Source organism: Cricetulus griseus, chromosome 3 (genome assembly GCF_003668045.3).
Source record: "Cricetulus griseus strain 17A/GY chromosome 3, alternate assembly CriGri-PICRH-1.0, whole genome shotgun sequence".
In the NCBI taxonomy this organism is placed as follows: Eukaryota; Metazoa; Chordata; class Mammalia; order Rodentia; family Cricetidae; genus Cricetulus; species Cricetulus griseus.
The window spans coordinates 211083279-211107169 of NC_048596.1; the positions used below are offsets into that span (position 1 = coordinate 211083279).

At 37.4% G+C, this 23891-nt stretch overlaps 2 protein-coding genes across 4 annotated transcripts in view; one reads left to right on the forward strand and one right to left on the reverse strand.

The window, feature by feature from the left end:
• Window positions 1–16211, forward strand: part of Mastl (microtubule associated serine/threonine kinase like) — a 46565-nt gene extending 30354 nt beyond the window's left edge. Inside the window, exons 10-12 of the mRNA XM_027405367.2 lie at window positions 9548–9661; window positions 9997–10098; window positions 13998–16211. Of these exons, the coding sequence (XP_027261168.1) occupies window positions 9548–9661; window positions 9997–10098; window positions 13998–14155 (374 nt within the window). The 3' untranslated portion in view covers window positions 14156–16211. The remainder of the gene's footprint in view (window positions 1–9547; window positions 9662–9996; window positions 10099–13997) is intronic.
• A 1879-nt stretch (window positions 16212–18090) lies between these two features.
• Acbd5 (acyl-CoA binding domain containing 5) overlaps window positions 18091–23891 on the reverse strand; it is a 39042-nt gene continuing 33241 nt past the window's right edge. For 2 of the 3 annotated variants that reach the window (XM_035442793.1, XM_035442792.1), the window contains exon 13: window positions 18091–20123. In XM_035442793.1, the coding sequence (XP_035298684.1) occupies window positions 20090–20123 (34 nt within the window). In that variant the 3' untranslated portion in view covers window positions 18091–20089. The remainder of the gene's footprint in view (window positions 20124–23891) is intronic. The other variant, XM_027405365.2, reaches the window with a different exon arrangement.

Consider the following 23891-nt stretch of genomic DNA (forward strand, 5'->3'; position numbering starts at 1 on the left):
CTCCTAGCCTGTCAGTCTTAACAAATCAGTGAATTCCAGGTTTAGCAGGTTTTTTTAAACAGTTCTCTGTTTCAAAAAAAATTAGAGGGAGACTGCTAGAAGAAGACAGCCTACATGAGCGTTTGACCTCCACATGTGCGCACACACACACACACACACACACACACACACACACACACACACATCCATATATCACAATATGCATATTAAATAAAATCCTCTGGGTGTAAGGGAATAACCACTGTAGTACATGTAGCCATTTCTCTTGTTTTTGTTTACTTCGTGGGCTGAAGATCAAAGGCCTTAGATGCACCCTAGACAAGAGCTCTGCCACTGAGCCACATCTGCAACTCTAATGGATTTGCCTTTGATTCAGTCTCATTGATCCAGATAAGTCCTACCATAGTCTGGGCTAAAGTGCTCATGACTACAAAGTTAGCCTTAATTTCTATTCAGTCTGCAGAATTTAACCTCATTTTCTGGTCACAGCAATGAAAAAACCGATTAATACAGTTATGAATTGTAAATTTTAACAGTATTTTTATACTGATATACACCGTACTTACATCATAGGAACTGCAACATAAGCATAGCCAAATATCCTAAATACCAGGTATCCTGGAGTAGTCCAGTAAGGCAGGTTATAATGTTTCTCAATATCTGAGAGATGCCAAAAGTAAACAGAAGGCATCAATTCAGATGATTTTCTTTCCCACTTCATCATTTGAACCAGTCTGATGTACTCACACCTAATAATCTACCAGCTCCAACTCCAATTTAGCTTAGCTCCTTTTGACTCTTCAGAACTGCCCTACACTGAACCAACAAATACAAACATTTCTATACAAAAGCATAAGAGCTTGCACTGTACTTATTAAATTTAGATACAAGCCAAAATTAAATAAGTAAATAAAGACACACAGAGAAGATTTTATACCAACTAAGTAGAATAGAGTATAATGTAATTACAAAATGAAAACAACTTTTCATGGCAAAGTTGGTTAGTTAGGCATTAGACTCTTTTAAAAAGTTTCCTTTAAAAAAATTTTTTTTTTTTTTTCCGAGACAGGGTTTTCTGTGTAGCTTTGTAGTCCAGGCTGGCCTCGAACTCACAGAGATCCACCTGCCTATGCTTTCTGAGAGCTGGGACTAAAGGTGTGCGCCACGACCACCCAGCTAAGATTTCTTACTTTTGTGTGTATGAATGTCTGCATTTGTGATGCTTGCCATCTGTTTGCCTGGTATCAAGAGAAGCCAGAAAAAGATGTCAGATTTCCATAGAACTAGAGGTACAGACGGTTGTGAGGCACCATGTGGGTGCTGGGAACTAAACCCAGGTCCTGTGCAAGAGCAGCCAGTGCTCTTTAGTAGCTGAACCATCTCTCCAGCTCCCAAGAACAGTTCTCCTGAGTTATAATCTACCTTCTTTATAATTCACCCAATTAATGTATACAATGCAGGCTTTGTTTGTTTTGGTACATTCACAAGGTTATACAAACGTTACTACAATTTTATGTTCCATCAGCCTTAAACTATTGTATCCATTAGTAGCCACAACCTGTTTTCTCTTGCCCTCTCATCCTACCCCAGTCTTAGTCACACTAATCTACTTCTAGGCTTGGCCTATTATGAACATTTTATATAAATAGAGCCATTCTAAACAACAACAAAAATAGCCCTCAATTATATCCTCACTAGAATGGGTCAATCAAGAAATGAGCAACTCTTCCTACACAATAGGAAGACTTCTCTGCTGTCTCATTGATTGCATCAGAGTCCATGTCTCATGTACCCTGACTAGACTAAAGGATCTGTGGACTGCTCCTCTGGACAGGACCGCCAGTCTCTTCATCCAACACTCCCTGGCTTACCTTTTGGATAAGGGCTCTGCTTTCCTTGCTCCTTATAGAGCTGTGTAGCTCAATCTATGTACTGCTTGCCCCATTTTACTGAAATGCTCTTGTGTTCTCAGCATTTTCCAACAACCCAGTCTACCTGTTGTGATTTTGGTGCTCTCCCACTTTCTCTGTTTACAGTAGTCTATTCATTGTTACTCTTTTTGTTGTTATTGGGTTTTTTTTGTTGTTTTTTTCAAGACAGGGTTTCCCTATATAACAGCTCTCTGGAGGTCCTGGAACTTGCTCTGTAGACCAGGTTGGCCTTGAACTCAAAGATCTGCCTGCCTCTGCCTCCTGAGTGCTGAGGTTAAAGGCCTGTGCCACCACCACATTCATTGTTACACTTATTTGTCTCTTTTATCTCATCAAGCAGGTGCTTTTAAACCTCCATCTTCATAGCTGGCTTATTATAAAAACACGATTCATAGTGAGTTACAGCCCTGCCCTAATCCAGGACAACCTTGTTTTTAACAAAATTAATTATGTCTACAAATGACCAGTATTTGTAGTGGAAGGGGTGACAAAATTTAACCCATGATATAAATGCTTCTATATCTTTTTTTTTTTAAGATTCATTTATTATGTAAACAACATTCTGCCTCCATGTATGGATGCACACCAGAAGAGGGCACCAGATGTCATTATAGATGGTTATGAGCCACCATGTGGTTGATAGGAATTGAACTCGGGACCTCTGGAAGACCAGCCAGGGCTCTTATCCTCTGAGCCATCTCACCAGCCCCTCTTTATCTTTTTTTGGTTGTTTTTTTTTTTTTTTTATGGAATTATGGATTTGAACCTAAGCATGTACTCTACACCTGAATGTCAATCACTTCCCTTTTCTTCAAGTTTGTTTTAGTGTTTAGTTTTTTGTTTAATTATTTGTTTGTTTTGGAAGGGGAGGTAGGAAGATGGCTTGAGCCTACGACTTTAAGATCAGTCTCGGTAATATAATTCGATCCCTGTCTAAAAATAAATAACATTTTTATTTCAACAAAGAGGCTATTTAGAAGTTAGTTTTACCTATTAAAATGTACCTCCTAATTTCCTTTCATGCCATAGTTCAACTGAATATTTCTTATGAAACTGTTGGTTTCTGTTATTAAGAAGAAAAAAATGGAGGATAGAAGGATGGATCTTCACTTAAAAGCACTTGTTCTCTTCCAGAGGACCCAAGTTCTGTTCCCAGCATTCACAATTGCCTGTGATTCCAGCACCAAAGGACTGAACATCTTCTGACCTCCAAGCACATGCATACACATGGTATTCACTCACACAGACACACACACAAAAAAAACCCAAGCCAGGTGGTAATGACGCATGTCTTTAGTCCCACCACTAGAGAGGCAAAGGCAGACGGATCTCTGTGAGTCTGAGCCCAGTCTGGTCTACAAGGCTAGTTCCAGGACAGACAAGACTGTTACATAGAGAAACCTTGTCTTGGGGAAAAAAAAAAAAAACTTTTTTTAAGAAGAAAGTGATTTGAAGTTCCCAGAGAAAAGCCAAAGCTCTGATAAAGATGAGTATGTGCATGAGCACGTGTGGATGTGTGCATATGCGAATGCAGCCTCCCCACATCCCTGTTGGGGCACCGAGGTACACACACTCCTGCCATACGTAGCACCTATGTTTCTACAGACAGCCTGGGAATTTGAACTCAGATCCACATTCTTTCTTTACAAGCACAGTTTTTTTGTTGTTTGGCTTGGTTTTGACTTTAGTTTTTGAGGGGTTTTGTTTTTGAGACAGGGTCTCACTATGTAGCCCTGGCTGGCCTTGAACTCACTATGTATAACAGACTGGCCTCAAACTCACAGAGATCCTCCTGCTTCTGCCTAACTAATGCTAGGATTAAAGTGCCAGGTGACTGAGCCATCGCCCCAGCCCAATACCCGTGTTAAAGTCTACAAGGCCAAATAACTGAACTCTTTGATTATAGAGTTAAAATGTTGCAGACCAGAGACAGATTATTTTGAGTTACTTTTAGTCCCTTTGAAAGCCATGTACTGCCCACTCCTATCTCATCTAACATCCTTGTGACTATCATAACCAAAATTACTCTCAGCAGATCGCTGGCTTCCACTGTCCTAGAGCTAAGAATGAAATGTCATCAGCATCTGAAGCCTGTAAACTGCATTTTACCTGCTTTGCTCAAACCCATCTGCCCTTGGTACCCAACAGTGTAGCTTTATTCGAAATACCTGCATTTAATATATGTCCTTATGATTTTCTGCATTCATGGGTGTTCATTGTAATGTCTCTTTTATCTAATTTTATTAATTTGGGACTTCTCTTTTAGGTTAGTATGGTTAATTTATCTTGTTTATCTTTTTAAAAAACCAACTATACTTCATCATTCTTTGTGTTTTCTTATTTCATTAAGCTCTACCCTGACCTTATTTCGACCAATTGCTTCTGGGTTTGATTTGTTCTTGTTTTCCCAAGGCCTTCTGGAGAATTTTGTTTTATTTTTCCATGTATGTGTGCTGTGTGTGACACACAGCATGCATGTAGAGGTCTGGAAACAACTTTGTGGAGTTGATTCTCTTCCACTTTTAAGTGGGTACCAGGGATTTAATTAAGGTTGCCAAGCTTGCGTGGCTACTGTTTTTTTATCCACAGAACTATATTGCTGAGCTATTTGAGTTTTGTTTTTTTTTTTTTTTTTTTTTGACTTTCTAAATGTTCTGTCATTTTTGTTTATGTAACAGCATGGAGCAAAAACTCAGTCTGCCCCTAAAATTCCTGAAAACAATGGAATAACAAACCTTTGGCCACTTAATTTTTAACTTACTATGAACTAATATTTCTAGTCTTTGTGAACCTATAAATGTATATTTTTTTAATGTAATTTATATATAAATGTAAGCATTTTAGGATTTGGGCAGGGGTCAAGACAGGCTTTCTCTGTGTAGCTCTGGCTGTCCTGGAACTAGCTCTGTAGACTAGGCTGGCCTCAAACTCACAGAGATCTGCCTGCCTCTGCCTCCTGAGTGCTGAGATTAAAGGGGTGTGCCACCACCACCCAGTTTAGGGTTTAAAAAAAAAAATAACAGTAGCAGTAATATATAGGGATTAATGCCTGTCTGCATTTCCCTCGTTCTTTGTCTTACTGAGCTATTAAAAAACCAGTAATTCCAAGTTATTAGCTAGGCCTAGCTAAAATACAGACATTTAAGATTAACTGTAGAATTTAGGATAGAATTTTAAAAACTGGTATACTTTATCTCAGCCAGAGTCAACAAAATTGTGGATAGTAAGACATTAATTTTGAACTTTCTGAATGATTTGAGTCTGGCATTCTCAAATGTTAATTCTGAAAAATAAGGCTAAAAAAGAGAAGAAACATTTATAAGAGCAATAACTAATGTCTAGCATTTAGTTGATGACTAAATTACTAAAACGTGCTTTTATTAAATATTTGCCTTAGTCAGTATTCTATTGCTGTGAAGAGACCATGACTATTTCAACACTTAGAAAAGAAAGCATTTAACTGGGGCTAGCTTACAGTTTCACAGGTTTAGTCCATTATCATCATGGTGGGAAGCATGGTGGCAGGCAGTGTTGGAGAAGAAGCTGAGAGTTCTATATCTTATCAGTAGGCAGTAGGAAGAGAGAGACTCTGGGCTTGGACGATTTTCTTGAAACCTCAAGGCCACACCTCCTAATCATTTAAAGTAATGCTGCTCCCTGATGACCAACTATTCAAATCTATAAGCCTATGGGGATCATTCTCATTCAAACCACCACAATGCTCAAATTTCTAAATTGCCTTTTGCTAATCAACTTAAAATATACATTTAGAATATTTTTAAGAGTTAAAGAACTAGCTTATATGTGGGGAAACTTTTATGTGTTTTCTAGACTTTACCCTATGTTAAATTATATTTTGATTTGTTGAGATCAATTATTTTTGCTACTAGATAAAGTTGTCACTCAACATTAACTCATTGCTGTTAAGTAATACTTATGAGATTAGATAAAACCCAATGTTGTGCACAAAAAGACAATATTGAATTTAGAGTCTCTGTTCATTATTTGGTATTTATGTTTGTAACAGACAATGTGTGTGTGAAGTGTGCAGCATAATGCTATGTAAGTCATTTTCTGACAGGTGCAAGCTGACAAAATGTCAGGAATTTTTTTCTTTCATTTTTCAGATAGGATATGATGGTGGTGATGTTGCAAACATACAAGTAATCTGGACCACTCTGGCATCACTGGTCCTAAAAAAACTCCTGTCTCTTCCCTTGTTCCTCCAGAAAAAAAGTAACCATTTGCCAGCTCTTCCCTTTTTGATCCAAAACTACAATTACAGGGATAACAAAGAAAGACGTCTGACAGTATTTTCCCCTCCTGTGTATTTTGCTAAGACAAGTTCATTGTCCAATGTCAGTTATTATCTTGGCTAGCTCTTGTGAAAATGAGACATTTTTAACTCTCAAACTCTTCTAAGACCAAGAAAAGCAATGTGTTCAGAACCTTTCTGAGAATCCAAGCAGTAGTAAAGTCTGCCTGAGATGCACCACCTTTATCTCATAGTAAAGACAGCTCTTTCTACAATAATATTTTTTACTAAAGGGATTTTCTGAAATAGAAAATAAAGACAAAACTAAAAGGATAAATACACCATAAGCAGGTTTATAAGCAATAAGACATATACTTACTATATACATATACTCTTTCATTTTACCAGAGTTAACCTTTAAAGCTTATTAAAATTTCCTTAAATAGGCTGGGGAAATAGATCAGCAGCTCTTTCAGAGGACTCGGGTTGAATTACCAGCAACCACATGGCAGCTCACAATTGTCTGTAACTCCAGTTCCAAGGGAACTGATCTCTTATTTCTGTTCCTGTCACTAATAATATTTGGCACACAGAAAAAAGAAAAATTTTCAAGAAGAAAATTTTAAATGGTATTATTATCTGATTTCTTCTGTGATTTTCCATTTACATCCCTAAATTAAAGTCTGATGTAATAACAAAATAATGGGACAAATATAATTATTAATCACAGGAGTTATAATAACCTAATATTTAAAGCTAATCGTTCCTAAAGTCTGAACTAGCAACCCCCCATGAGGTCATAGCTATGTAATCAAACTAGTAAAAAGGAAAACTAGAATACTCCAAACAAAATATTGCATATAGTTCAAAGGACTATAGACACAGGGAAACATATGCAGTCAACCTGGTCAAGTAAATTGATTGATCCTCTCAACTGCTACCTTTACTTCTTTAGACAATACTGTTATTATTTCAAGGCCAGATCTCATGTAGCTCAGGATGTCCTTGAACTCATCGTGTCATTGAGGATGACCTTGAACTCTCTAAACATTACTTATATCTCCAGTTGTAGAGTGCTAGGACTTGAACCTAGGGCTTCATGCATGAAAGGCAGGCACTCTAAAACTTACTACATACCTTACCCACCATCTTAATTTGGGGAAAGGGAGTTGGGAGGGGCTTGAGACAGGCTTTTTGAGTAGCCCTGGCTATTCTGTAACTTGCAGTATAGACTAGGCTGGCTCAAACTCAAGAGACCCGCCTTGACTCTAACTCCTGGGTGCTGGGGTGAAAGGCATGCACCACCTTGCCTATTAATTATTTTAACTGTAAGTATATTACTCCTAAAATGTCAGATACAAAGAAAAAACAATCAGACTCAGGTTGTAATAGGTGGATTTACTTCTTAATGATTTTAGGAAGTGTTCCTCCCTCCAAGACTGTCTATTCAGCCCAGTCTTTTTCAAACAGTATTACTTAGTCTTCCTAGCCTAGCCTTGTGTAACAAAAACATTTGGCCTCTGCCTGCTCAAAATGCCATTATGGGAACCTGTGAATGAACTTCCCAAAAAGAAAATCCTCATCTGTTTTAAAGATTCTACAATAGCCAGGCAGTGGTGGCGCCGCCTTTAATCCCAACACTGGGGAGGCAGATCTCTGTGAGTTCAAGGCCAGCCTGCTCTACAGAGCTAGTTCCAGGATAGGCTCCAAAGCTACACTGGCAAAGCCTGTCCTGAAAAACCAAAATAAATAAATAAGTAAGTAAGTAAAATAAAAATTGGGTCTGAAGAGATGGCTTAGAGGTTAAGAGCACTGGCTGCTTTTCCAGAGGTCCTGAGTTCAATTCTCAGCAACCATATGGTAGCTCACAACCATCTATATAATGAGATCTGGTGCCCTCTTCTGGCCTGCAAGCATATCAAAACCTTTAATATATATTTTAGAAAATAGTTTTTTAAAGCAAAGAACAAAATCAAAAGGGCATTTTTGGTAACCACGAGTTGCCACCAATCCAAAGCTTAATAATGTCACCAGATAGCATCTGAAAACTCTGCTTTTCTATGACCTACCTGTGGGCACCACCAATGCACTGATTCATGGCTTTCTTTGTTCTTTTTTAAAGATTTACTTATTTATTTAGGTGCATTGATGTTTTGCCTGAGTGTATATTTGTGTGAAAGAGGGTGTCTGATCCCCTGGAACTGCAATTATAGACAGTTATGAGCTGTATGTGGGTACTGGGAAATGAACCCAGGTCCTCTGGTAGAGCAGCCAGTGCTTTTAACCACTAAGCCATCTCTCTAGCCCCAACTTTTTGTTCTGTAATTAATGCAATTGCATGTAACCAATTCTAAAGTGGAACATACCTTTTTCTTTTTTGAGATTTTACTTATTTTCTGTGTATGGCTGTTTTGCCTGCATGTTTGCTTGTGCACCATGTGCATGCCTAATGCCTACTGAGGCCAAGGGAAGATACGGATCCTCTGGAGCTGGAGTTGTAGACAGTAGTGAGCTATCAGGTGGGTGCTGGAAATGGAACAGGTCCTCTGGAAGAACAGCCAGTGCTCTCGACTACTGATACATCTCTTCAGCCTGGAACATGTCCTTCAAGGCAAACTAAATCCATGTACTGTGCCACAGATTTGGCCACAGATAGCTCTCACTCCCTTTGAGGTAAGAGCTGTATTTTTACATTAGCAAAACACATAGTAAAACACTATTTAGACATCCAATAATTACCAGGTGTTCCTCCAGTCAGACTTTGTGTGAAACAAATGAAATACAGTATGATCATTTCAATATTGTCGTTTCTTTTCTTTCCTTTTGTTATTTTTGTTTTTCAAGACAGGGTTTCTTTGTGTAGCCCTGGCTTCCCTGTAACTCACTCTGTAAACCAGGCTGCTCTCAAACTCAAATCCACCTGCCTCTGCCTTCTGAGTGCTGGTCCCAGCTATGTTGCCATTTCTTGACTTGAAATTAAGGGGTCTATTTCACTATACAGAGAAACCTGCCTCAACAAACAAAACAAAAATGTCTATTTCAAAAAATATTCCTTAAGTTAAATATACCCCTTCATTGTACTTTAAGATTTAGAAGTCAGACAGGCAGTGGTGGCACATGCCTTTAATTCCAGCACCCCAGGAGGCAGAAGCAGACGGATCTCTGAGTTCAAGACCAGCCTGGTCTACAGAGCGAGTGCCAGGACAGGCTCCAAAGCTACACAGAGAAACTCTGTCTCAAAAAGCCCCCCTCCAAAAAAAAAGAAGGTCTTGATTGCTCAAGCATCAGTATACTGAAGTTTCAGTTGTGAAATACTTGTATAAATGCCTGCAAATTCATCTTGTTTCCTCTTAAATTCCAGGTCCTGCAGTAGACTGGTGGGCACTTGGAGTCTGCTTGTTTGAATTTCTAACTGGAATTCCCCCTTTTAATGATGAAACTCCACAACAAGTATTCCAGAATATTTTAAAAAGAGGTGATTTTTATTTTTTTCTCTATTAAGATAGAGTCAAGGTTGGAGGATATAGCTCACTTGTAAACACTTATCTAGCATACATACACAAGACCCTTAATTCCATCCATAGAACAAAAAATTCATTTATTTCTATTAGTTGGGAGTGATTAACAGACCTGTTTAATAAAATTAAGTATGCAGTCATATGAGTATGAGAAAAGGAGGCACTCAAAACAAAGTAAGACACAAGCAGATTATGGGTGTCAACTTCTCCAAAGTTTGCAGAAAGTAGGACATACCCAAGTGTGGATCCCCAAGGGAGTCAAACAGTTTTACTTATATATTTGTATTTGTAGATATCCCCTGGCCAGAAGCTGAAGAAAAGTTATCTGATCATGCTCAAAGTGCAATAGAAATACTTTTAACCATTGATAATACAAAGAGAGCTGGAATAAAAGGTGAGGTCTTTTGTCAATGAATTGTTTTATGCTTGCTTGGTTCCAGGTAGTAATTATAACATACAATACAATACAATAATCTGACTGTTCAATGATAAAAATATAGTATATTTGTCTTTATTTTAATGTAAAACTCAATACAGTGTAGTTGCAACTCACACTAAATTTTGCAACTTTCCATGAGGTACCAGAAACAGTTTTGTATTGTATCTTGGGTTTTCTATATCTGATAGTCAACTATCTGTAAGTATAGCAAGTCCATTTATGAATATCCTGTTGTGTAATTTTGTATCATTTAATTTCTGATTCCATTACTCACTAACAAAGCATTTCATCCCAGTGCCTCAAATAAGACATTCAGTAGGTTATGAACCACTGGGAGGCTTTTTTAATGCTTGGGAATGTAAATTTGATCTAACTTTGAAACTGAGGTAAAGCTCATTGACAGCAGCCTTAAAATCTTTTTTTTTCTTAAGGTTTAGGAAACAGCTAAGATATGGAAGTCATTCTTACTTTGTGTCACTCTTCAACACCTGAAAAACTTGTATTGTGTTGCTGTAATATAAACAAACAAACATGTACCCCAAAATGCATTTCTACATGAACCAGAGTATTTGCAAAAAAATGAAGTTGGGATTATGTCATGTCAGGATGGAGAAATAGCTCAGCAGGCCAAAGCGTTTGCTACACAACCTGAGTTCAATTCCCAGAATCTACAGTGGAGGAGAGAAGTAGCTCATGAAAGCTGTCCTCTGCCCTTTACTCACATGCCATGGTACCTATGTCTTCCACACACAACTTTTTATTTTTTATGTATTTGTGTACACACACCACACACACCACACACACACACACACAGAGAGAGAGAGAGAGAGAGAGAGAGAGAGAGAGAGAGAGAGAGAGAGAGAGAGAATGTTACTTGCATCAGCTTCTACATGTTCTTTTTCATAAGGTCAGTAGTTTGGGATCTAGAGAGATGACTCAGCAGTTAAGAGCACTTGCTATTCTTCTAGTATCTAAGTTCAGTTTCCAACAGCACCTAATGGCTCACAACACCTACCTCCCAATTCCAGGGCAAAAAAATACCTTCTTCTGGCTTTCATGATTACTTGTGAACATAAGACATAAATAAATAAATGTCAACAGCTATTGGTATAACTAAACCTGTAGAGTGACTTCGAAGCATTTGTCAATGTTGCTCTGGTCCTACAGCTACCCAAGGGATGAATTACACAAATCCCTCTCACTGTGGGACTTACGTTAAAATTTTCCTTAAACAAATTGTTAACATAATACCACATAGGCATAGATGTTATCATGAAAGCTTCACCCCAGCTCCTGGCATCCATATACCCAAGAGTCTGGGATGTTATGGTGGAAGTTCCACCCAAGTCCCTTCCCCTGTCTCTCCAAACCCTGCTGCATTTCAGAAAGCCTGCCAAATGATGGCCTCTCCCCCAGAGTTGCTCAAGATCATTCTCACAGGGTATTTAAACTGCCTCCCAGAAAATAGACTAGTGGTTTTCTGGTCTCTCTTTCCCATCTCCTCTCGGGGAGGGGAAGGGGGAACTGGAAGGCCACCCAGGAGCATTGTATCCACTAAACGTGGGCTTTTTAATTCGGTTTGATTTGGGTCTGATTTGGATTGCTGTATCAGCAGAGAGGCTTAATCCAGGTGTAGAAACTTTTCATCTAGAGGTCCCACATGGTGACTTACAACCTTCTACAACTCTAGTTCTAAGGAATATGATGCCCTCTTTTTACCTCATAAGACACCAGGCATGCATGTAGTGTACTAACATACATGCAGGAAATTTTTTAATTTTAGAGACCAGGTCTTACTACATATCTCTGGTTGACCTGGAACTCACTACGTAGACCAGGCTAGCCTCAAACTCACAGAAATCCACCTATTTTTTTCCAAATGTTGAAATTAAAAGCATACAGCACCAGGTCCAGATAAAAACAAATCTCTTTTTTATAAATATTTAAGAAAATATATATCTGTTTAAAGCATATTTGAGACTAAAATTTCTAACAATGGAGAAGAAAATTATAAAATGTATGAAATTTAAGATTTTTTTCTGGTTACACTGATAATACTTTTAAGAAATGAAAGCTTCCAAAATAAGTCTCCACTGTTGCTACTGATTAGAATATTTTCTTCTAGACCCACTTTTTTTTTGAGCATATAGCTATTTTCTGAAAGAATTTTTCAGCTTTCAAGTGAAGTACTGTGAGGTTGTATTAACATACTGCAGAATATTTAACAGAATAGCTGGTCTCTACCCAACAGATACCTCCACAGTTATAATGCCAAAACAGTATCTTAGACAATGCCAATATTCTGAGCAGGAAGAAGTCACCCTGGTTGAAAACTATTGTACATAAATAATTTTTAAATTTATCTATTCTTAGGTATTTATCTTAAACATTGAGATAAAATAAATCTCCAAGTGGAAAGTATTTTTGTGATTGTATCCCTTTTTCTATAGTCTTTTTTCTTTCCTTCCTCCCTCCTTCATCTTTTTTCCAGACAGTCTCACTGTAGCCTAGACTGACCTGAAGTTCCTTACATAGCCTCTTGTTTCCACCTCCTAAATGCTAGGATTACAGGCATTTGAGACCCAGAAACTCCATATGTAGTCCATGCTGGCCCTGAACTTAAATCAGTCCTCTTATGTAGACTCCTGATTACAGGTGTGAACTACCATGTCTGACACCTACAAGTCTAGAGGAAAAACTATTTATAGACATATAAATCTCCTAATCTAGATTTCCAATATAAGCATGCTGTGTAGACATCTTCCAATATTCTTCTTAAAAGTAGATACTTTTTTTGGTTTTATTTACTTACTGCCTTGTCACTTAATTTACTAACATTTGTATTTTTGCTTTAAAAAGTAAAGGGTTGAAAACTGGACATGATAGCTCATACCTATAATCTCAGCACTTAGGAAGGAGCCTATGACAGAAGCATTGCTTTGAGTTCAAAGCCAGCCAAGGCTCCATATTTTAAAAAGTGAGGAGTTGGGGCTGGAGGTGTAGCCCCCATTAGACACTCGCATAGTGTGTGCAAGGCCTTGGGTTCCATCATCAGCACTGCAAAGAAGAAAGGGGGCTTTTTTCTAGCAGCTAAGTATCAGTTTAGTCAAACAATTGAGTGTGCTTTTATTTTAGTAGGTAGAATAAATTTTTTAAAAAATGAATCCAGGTATGGTGGTACATACTTTTAATCCCAGTACTCGGGAGGCAGAGTTTGAGGATATCCTGGTCTATGTGGAGACCTGTTCCAGGACTACATAAACACCTATCTCAAAACAAACAAAAAAGGAAGAGTTTGACATCCTATAAGGAGCAGTGCTGTGATGGAAAGATTCTAGATGTACCTGTAGTGCTAGCTGGTAAACTCTAATAATGCTATCAGTGGAACCAAGTAAATCAAAGCAGATGGAGAGGATGTGTGACAAATGTCATCAAAGACCAGAACCAAGCTATGGTGGTCGATGCCTGTAAACCTAGAACTTAAGAGGCTAAGGAAGAGAACTGTAAAAACTTTTAGCTTGGGCTACCCAGTGAGTTCCAGGCCAGTCTGGGCTACAGTGAGACTGTCTGGAAAAAAAAAGATGCAGGAGGGAGGAAGGAAAGTATAACCTAGACAAGTATAAACTAGACAAGTATAAACCAGGCACCTATAATATAAGGTGATATACAAAATGATACAATGTAAAGTATGTAGCCTGATAGGGAGACAAACATTAAACAAATACCAGTGATATTTGGCATAATAAAGTAGGGCGAGATATATATAAGACATTCTCTTGTTAATTTTTGAAAGCAGAGCTTAAGTAATGGTATCATAATATTGTTTTTGGGTTTTTTCCACATTTCCCCCTAAGAACTGAAACATCATCCTCTCTTCAGTGAAGTGGACTGGGAAAATCTGCAACATCAAACGATGCCTTTCGTACCACAACCAGATGACGAAACAGATACATCCTATTTTGAAGCCAGGAATAATGCTCAGCATCTGACCATATCTGGGTTTAGTCTATAGACCATACATGACATTTTTATCTAACCTTGTGATATAGAATTAAGTTTTGCAATAATATGCTCCTTAATGCTAAATTGAGCTAACATGATAGAAGTCATTATTATGCCTACGCTAATGTGCTTTCACATTACTAAATAGAGCAGCTTTTACAAACTTAAAATACTATAAGAAATATGTAATTTATCTTTACCTTAAACTGCATATAAATCATCAAGGCTTTTTTCATCTTACTATCTTATTTATTCACTGCACTTTATGAATACTAACATTATCAATAAACTAAAACACTACTGTGCTATACAGAGGCAATGAGCCATAAGCTTGTCTACATCTGCTGATTGCATTATTCTATGGACTTTGGTGTTGATAGCAAACAAAATAGGACTATTTCATTTATAATTATTTGTACATGGATGCCTGCAAAACTGTGGTCTCAGGACAGCCATATAATATATGGCTACCAAAATCATTTGAGCCAGACAAGACCCCATATTCAAGAGAAAGATATAAGACATGAGTATAACTACAATTTCAAGACTAAGGCTCTCTCCCCTCCTCCTCCCCCCCCACATCCATCTCTGAGCTGGAGGCCTGCCAGGACTATATAATGAGACCCTTTCTTGCAAAACTTTAAAATAAAATAAAAAAATAAAAATAAAAAAGTAGCTGGAAAACTCTATTACTCAGTAGTATAACTTTGCAGAGTGCAGCCTAGACTACTTACCCTCCTAGTGATAGAATTTTGCTACCTGACTGCTTTTAGTGCTTCCCTGTTTGTTTAAGAATTCTGGAAAGGTTGAGTGTGGCACTTTAAGCAATTTTAATATCTTGTTCAGTTTTAATAGAAAATGTATACTTTATATCTTATCATTCTAGTATCATAGACAAATAGTAATAACCTACTCTTGCCTAGTAACTATAACTAATGGTTGTCAGCAACATTCTTTCCAAAGAATGTACTAAGAATCAGCTCACAAGTCTTAAACTAATTGAGGCTTTTAGCATTTCCTGAGAACAGCAAAATTAAGATTTAAATGTACCATAGATAAGGTTTTGCTAATAACCTTTTACACACTGACTTTAGAGTTTCTTCTTTCCATTATCACCTACCTAATCACAGCCCAGATATAATGTAGTTTGCAAAGATAAGACAGACAAGTTTTTATCTGTTCCAATAAAAGATGCAGCATAATATGACTACATAATTTTCCATTCATCTTTTTAAATAAAAATATTTAAAATTCAGTTACTACAACTTCATTTAAAGTGAGTCACACTTTTGGGTGACAGCATATTCTACAGGGTATTTATCATCTTTTTATAGTGTTTTCAAGTAGGGGGGAAAAAGCCTTTGGGATCAAAAAGGGGTTAAACAATTGTGTGCCACATCGAAATGCCATAGCAGGTTAATATCGAGCACCAATATATTGACTATTGATATAATTACTTTGGAGGCTGGAGGTAGAGAAGACTTACCTAGTATGCATAGGTCCCTGGGTTCAATCTCCAGTAAGACATACCCAAATACTAATTACTTTGTAGAATTAGAGTAAGCAGATTAACAAACTAGGGGGTCCAAGGATTCCTGGCCTCTGAGAGCTCTAGATCCCAGTTATGTAAAAATGAGTCTGCAGAAGCAAACCCCTAGTGGCTTCTTAAAGCAAATCATTGGACAGTGAGTTTCAGTAAAATTAAATTCTGCTATGGATTATTGAGAGGTCCTGACCTACCTAGGGCTACATGAATAAAGCACTAAACTAAACAAAAATGTATGTCAATGGAGGGCTGGATAAACATAGGGATACATTTATTCAAGGAAACAATGTGCTATACACAGAGAAACAGTTCTTTTCACAGATGTATTTTTTATAAAATGTTTTTCTACTTTTTGGTTCTTGTAAATTGGCCTGTTTTCATAGTAGTTGGTGGTGTTTTTTCATTGACAGTGAATCATAAACACTTTGCACATTTATGTTTCATTTCATTTTACCTGCCTGTACAAAATGTAAAGTATTAAAAATAAAAAAGCATCATTTCTCCTTTCATGATTATTTAACCTAAGGTTCCAGCAGTGTTGTTTCTTTCGTATGAGATGGATTCAATAAGAATGGTCCCCATTGCCAGGCGTTGGTGGTGCACGCCTTTAATCCCAGCACTCAGGAGGCAGAGGCAGGCGGATCTCTGTGAGTTCAAGGCCAGCCTGGTCTCCAGAGTGAGTGCCAGGATAGGCTCCAAAGCTACACAGAGAAACCCTTATGGTCCCCATAAGCTCATGTTTGAATACTTGGTCCCTGGTTGGTGGAACTGTTTGGGAAGGATAGGAAGTATGTCACTGAGGGTGAGCATTAAGGTTTCAAAAGACTCAGGTCACTCCCAGTGTGCTCTCTGCCCCAGCCTGTGGTTAAGGTATGAATGCTCAGATGCTGCCTGCTACCTCTGTTCCACCGTCATGCACTCTACCCTTCTGAAACCATAAGCCTCAAATAAGGTGTTTTTTAATAAGCTGCCTTGGTCATGTGTTAATCACAGCAATAGGAAAATAACGAATACAGATGATTTACTTATTCAACTGACTAAATGGGACATCACATGAATGTATAATTAAAACATTCTGGAAAACAAAAACTAGGGCCAGCAAACCTGACCACCTAAGTTCAGTCTCCAGGAACCACACAGTGGGAAGAGAACTGCAAGTTATTTTCTGACCTCCATACATGTGCTGTGGCACGGACACATGCACTCTCAAAAACACTAAAACCTGAAGCATTGCTGAACTGGACTTATTTCTAATAGAGAAGACAGGGCCCTTGTCTTAGGGTTTCTATGGCTGTGATGAAATGCCATGACCAAAAAGCAAGTTTGAGAGGAAAGGGCTTATTTGGCTTATTCTTCCATAGCAGTGTTCATCATCAAAGGAAGTCAGGACAGGAACCCAAACAGGGCAGAAACCTGGAGGCAGGAGCTGATGCAGAGCTGATGGCAGGAGCTGATGGCACCACCCACAATAGACTGGGCCCTCCCGCATCAATCACTGATTAAGAAAATGCCTGACAGCCAGACTTTATGGAGGCATTTTTTCAGTTGAGGTTCCCTCCTTTCAAATAACTCTAGCTAGTGTCAAGTTGACAGAAAATTAGCCAACACAGCCCTTGAGAAGAAAATTACAATTTACTATCACGTACATGGCATATGCAGCTACAGTCATCTAAAATTCTGCCACTAGGTAAGGCAGGCTGTAATAGTATTTACTGAGAATAAATGATTTATCATCAAAATTTACACCTGTTGAGACGCTTGTTAAACAAGGAGATTAATGATCTTGGCTGTTCCCCACAGAAATCAATCCATCTGAAGAAATAAGACTGTCACCCCCAAATATTCCTCTTTCACCTAAACATTATTTGAGCTAAAGGCAATCTGAAACAGAAAACAGTAGGAACTCATCGCTAGCCTTCTGTATATGGGTACATATAAATGCTCCTGTGCTGCAGACAACTCTACTGTGACCCGAGAGACAGCACCAGAGGAATCTAAAAGATTACTCTATACCTTTACATCCCCAGCTTCACTTCTATGGAAACTTAAAATGACTTTCTTTGGCCTTTGTAGGCAGCTGCTTCAAGTGTGAGGCCAGTCTGAGCTACACAGTAAAACCTATCTATTTTTTTCTAACATCCTCAATCAGAAAACAAAGTGAGTTAAATTGCATCCATTTCTGAAATTTTTATCATATTACACAATATGGCTTTATTTAGTTTCATGAATTTCTTGTCTTTGCATTGTACTGGGGACTGAACCATGGGACCTCACATTCTTGGCAAGTGGAAAAGGTATATCTCCTGCCTGTAACTCAGGATTACTTTACAAGGACTCCTACTATTCTCATTTTAGCTTTGTACACAATCAGTACATTAACCAGTAATAAAAAAAAAACATTTCATTTCTCATTAGCCTTTTATTTTTAACTTAGTTTTACAATTAACAGAAAAACTGATCATTAAAAAAATACCATAGCTGTCAATTTTTAAAATGAGGTTTATGTTTTAAAGCATATCATTACAGCCTAAATTATATCTTTTATATACAAGAACTGTGTGTAAAGTGCTTTTCACACTATAAAGTAATTCTGATATAAGATACAAATGGTTGCCCTTAAGAGTTAGTTACCTTGACTACTTGCAATGAATCACAATTTGTTACATCCATGATTTGCATTTTATTTATATAAGAAAAAAAAACCATCATTTTATTATACCAACTTGTTGTCTAATTTAAAAAAAATAAACTCTTGATCCACACTTTGTCTATAATTCAATTATTTGCTTTTTTTTCTCCTTTTAAATAAGTAGAAGATTAATTTGGGTTGGTTTGTTTTGTAGCTTAATCAAATACTAGTAGTTCCTTTAAACAGATCAACCAAGCAAGATGTGATACATAATTTAAAAACTAAGTCACAATAAAAAAAAAATGAAGTCTGGGACAAGCAAATCATATTCTCATACTTTTTTCTTCAAAGAAGAACCATATATACCAGATAAGGATTCTTCCATTCTTACTGAAAATATACAATACCTAATGCTAATCTCCCCTATATCATACATATCAAGAATGTGTTATTTTTTTTTTTTTTTTACTATACAAAGCTAGCCATGGTGGTGCATGCCTGTGATCCCAGAACTGGAGAGAAGTGGAGACAGGAACATCAGGTGTTCAAGGTCATCTTTAGCTACATAGTGAACTGGAGGCTAGCATGAGCTACTGAGACTCTGTCTCAAAAGGATAAAAGGGGGCTTTGCTATAAAGTTTTTAAATTACACATATGAGTGAGCACAGATTCTGGAAAGTACATAAGAAAGGGTTATCTTTCAAATATAGTCTTCCAGGATTAAATTAGTCTTCCTTTTGGTCTAATGGCCAGAAGGAACTTAAGTTTCCATTAGTTAGGCATTCCTTAATTATGTGGATAAAGATGGCCTGTATACTCAAAGTCCTAATACCTTGTGAAGTACACCCCAAAGGAAAACCTGAGGCACTAAGAGGTTAAGAATCCAGACTGGAATTTACCACTTGCAGGAAAAAAAAAAAAAAGCATTTCCGTACTTGTCCTTAGTAAAAACAGTATAAATATGTTTTCATTTTATTGCAAAGCACCCTATGAAGCAGACATTGGATATCCTCACTTAAAGAAATATGATTACCAAGGATTAAGTGTATGGTTGAATTAAAATCGGATGAATTCTCTGTGTCAGCTTGGAAAATACTTTTACACATACACTAGGTCTATTCATCATTTCCATCATCAAGTTAAGTCTAGTCAGTGAATCATTTGTAAAAAGTAACCACAGTACAAAGGATGATGATTTTGAGTTGTGAAAGCCCAAGACTTCTATGCAGACCACAAAGAATACAGAGGACTCGTCCATCAATTTCCAGCTACCTGGCTGACAGTTCAGTGACTGATACAAAACTGATTTAACCTCATTTAAATCCACTCTTGTGTTGCATTCTTTCTTGCATTTAATTTAAAAAAGTAAATATTATAAATCTTATAATCATAACAATGCCTTAGAAAAGCAGCTTATATATCTTATGGGAGAAAATCAGGTAAATGTATTACCAAACAGTAATTAATAACTTAGTGTCCATCAAGCTCAAAAAGAGTAAGTCTATGTATGCTGCTTAAACCTAGTTGAGATTGATCTTTCAAGTATCAGCAATATTAGTCCTTAAAATGTTACCATTTGTGTAGTGCAAAGAATACATATACATATATATGAGTTTATATATGTATAAATATATATATATCAAACTATTGGACAAAAAAGAAATGTAATATCACAAACTGAGATTTTCTTGTGAAATCCACAATCCATTTCATTTCTTAGGTCATCCAGGCCCAGCAATCTTCTTGAATAAAATGCCATTTTCTTCAGTTTAGTTTTCTTTAAAAAGAAAGTAAAAACCAATCCTGTAAGCATAAACGCAACTAGAATATCAAGCACATTCATACCAAAAAATTTTCTGGACAATAACATAGCATTCAAATTCAAGATAAAGCTATAAAACTACACATTATCATTATGCAGTTACTTCATGTGACTCACTTGGTAGGAAAGACAACTGTAGATACCAAAATCATCAAAGACTTTTCTGTATATTCATTTATTGCTGGTGCTGGGGACTAACCCCAAAGCCTTTCATGTGCTAAGGATATGCAGTATACCAAGTTATTATATAACAGCCTGCAAGCAGTTTTTAATAAATAATTTCAATTCTATCTCTCCTTTTCCCTTATAATTCTCGTACTTTTCTGTCTACTATACAGTTAACACATGGGGAAATTAATTCAGAATTTTATGAAAATATGAAACAAATTATTTTCAGGCACTCCACCAGGTTAAATATGGCAGGCTCCTAGATCGGTTCAGTGGCAAGAGGTGGGTGGGAGAGAGAGAGAAACATACTCCTCAAAACATGGATATGTTTCAATGAAAGTAGAGCAAGCTACCAGATAAATGTAGTCTTGCTGGTTTAAAGCACATCCATCAATGCATGATTTGCAAAAGTCTCCACTCCTGGAAAGAATATAGATGCCAAACCACCTGCAACTCTCATTACAGACTGAGTTCTTTCTCTAGACATACTCTTATTATACAACTCATTGGCAGTAATATTTCATTATTTTTAATTATGTCCTGATGGGGTAAGTCTTTCTGTGTATATGTTTTTCGACTGCTGAGCCATCTCTCCAGCCCATTCTTTAGTTATTATTAAAAGATAAGCTACATATAAGACTTTAGACTCACAAAGATAGCATAGATGATAGAATATTTTCTTTAAAATCTTGCTAAATGTTAATGGACTAAATATTGTAACTATAGTTCTTACTTGATAACTGTTTTGTTATATATTTTACTATGTTAATGTTAAAACCCTTCTTTTTATTTAGACAGAAAAGAGGAGATGATGGGGGAAGTCTTTCTGTGTATATGTCTTATTGGTTGATAAAGAATGTTGGCCAATAGGAAAGCTAGATAGGTGGGGCTGGGAGTCGAAGATTCTGGGAAATGTAGTAAACACCAGGAGTCACCATGTGATCCTGGCAAGAGAGGACGCATGTCACCAGCGTCCTCAGTAAGAAAAGTCTTTATAAAATATATAGATTAATGGTTATGGTTGATACTTAGGACAGGGCTAGCAAATGAGAAATCCTAGTCATTGGCCAGCAGCACTGTAACTAACATAAGACTCTGTGTGTTGTTTGGGGGCACTAGCATGGCGGCAGGGCTCGGGCAGCTGGCAGAAAGAGTTATTGTTACAATGTCCAGTTAGGGACAGTTTTGAGCCATCAACATGGGTGCTTCCTCTGGAAGAATGTTATGTGCTCTTAACAGCTGAGCCATCTCTCTAACCACAAGGTGTAATATTTCAAACACTTGGGCCCTTTCTTAAGTTCTATAGAAAACCTCTTATATACACTTCCTTGGCATGAGTGACATTTTAAATAATCACATTTAAACAACATGGGGTCTCTGCATCGGGAACAAAATGCCCATGGAGAAGAAAATTGAAATGCCTGGCGAAGAGATATGGGTGGTTCTGAAGACAACTGCTTGCGAAGGTGTAGAGAAATGTTAACTGTTGGGTGCCTGCACAGTTCACTACCCTTATCAAGGAACACATGGTGCAGATTGCTATACACGGTCCTTTGCAAAGCAGCAAACAATTTAGTTCCTTCCTGAACTCCCAATCTTCCAAAGTGCCAATAAGTATCAATCATTATCTTTAAAACTTCAGAGTGTTTTTCAAGTTCTTAACAGAATCTTTGTTTTGTATACTGAAATATCTTTAATTAACTTACAAAATAGAGGATATAGAGGATATAGTATTATAGTATTATACTATAGTATTATAGTATTATACTGTATTATAGTATAATAGAGGAATAGCAATTCAATCTTTCCTCTCCCCCAGCTACACTCTATGAGGACTGTATATGGAGGTCCCTCTGCTGTAAAGCCTCCCTGTCTAATGGCATTCATCATGCTAAAATACCAGTGCTTGCTACAGACTCTTTCCTCTGCAGAAGTATGTATGCCCAGCTCCCCTGGCCTGACTTTTTATGTCAGTATCTGCTCTCTGGGCTAAAGAATATTCCTCTCACCAGGCAATGGTGGTGCATGCATACCTTTAATCCCAGCACTGGGAGGCAGAGGCAGGAGGATCTCTGTGAGTTCAAAGCCAGCCTTGTCTACAGAGCTAGTTCCAGGACAGTCAGGACTGTTTCACAGAGAAACCCTGTCTCAAAAACAAACAAACAAAAAAAACAAAACAAAAAAATTCTCTTGAGAACCTCCCCATTCCTACTTTTTTGTTTATTTTGTTTTTCGAGACACAGTTTCTCTGCATTTCCCTGGCTTTTCTGGAAGTCACTCTGTAGACAGGGTTGGCCTCAAACTCAGAGGTCTTTCTGCCTCTGCAACTAAAGGGATGGCCCACCACCACATGGCTCTACCAATTTTTATTTTATCTTAACTGTTAGGTTCACTATCCCCAACAAAACTGAATCTAGAAGTCTGGGAAGGCTGAGAGTGGTTAAAAATACGCTTTCCAGGGCTGGAGAGATGGCTCAGTGGTTAAGAACACTGACTGCTCTTCCAGAGGATCCAGGTTCAATCCCCAGCACCCACATGACAGCTCCTTACTGTCTAGAACTCCAGTTCCAGTAGACTCAACAGTCTCATACAGACATGCATGCAGGTAAAACACCAATGAACATGAAATACATTTTTTAAAAAAATTTAAAAATATATATAGTATTATAGTATTGGAAGTATAGTAATTTCCATCAAATTAATAGCTTAACCAGCCAGGAGTATATATAATGACACCCTGTCTCAAAAAATGTAGACCCTGTGAGAACGAGTAGGTCTCTTGACTCTTCTGACTGCTCTTGGGACTCTTTTCCTCCTGTTGAGTTGTCAAGTCCAACTTTGATATGATAGTTTGTGCTTCATCTTATATATTTTATTTTGTCATATTTGGTTCTTATCTATTAAAAGTCCTGTTCTTTTCTAATGACAAACAGAAAGGAAGTAGATCTGGAGAGGAAGGGAGGTGCAGAGGAACAAGAAGGAATAGGGGGGGAGAAATTATAACTAGGATATTTTATATCAATAAATAAAAATCAGGAAAAATGCCAGATTAAGATACCTAAATCCTCTCAAGCCTAAAACTCATTTCCTTATCAAATTTGGTTCTGCCTCCAACTCAGCCACAAACTGTGTTTAAACATACCTCACTAAAACATGTTGTACTGAACAAGTTGCAATTGGAAGGATCACTAAACAGTGAAAAGCCCAATAATAAAGCAGAAACATCATTATTTCTCCATCTTGGAACAACCAGAAGGATACTTAGAAGAAGCAGTGAGCCTCCTTTACTGACTTCTGCTAACAATGAAGTATTAACATAAATGAATGAAGTAATTTTACAAAAATAGTCCAATTTTCAAAGGGGTGTGATGACACAGACCTATAATCCCAGCAATTGGGAGACTAAGGCAGAATACCACTGTAAGTTCAAAGCCAGTCTGCACTCAAGTCAGCCTAAACAAAGACTGAAAGTCAAGCTCAAAGAACAAAGAGCAAAGAGAAATAAAAAAAAATCTAATTTTGTATAACTTCTAAAACAATTTTTCTTCCTTTTTTGTTTTTGTAAGACAGGGTTTCACTGG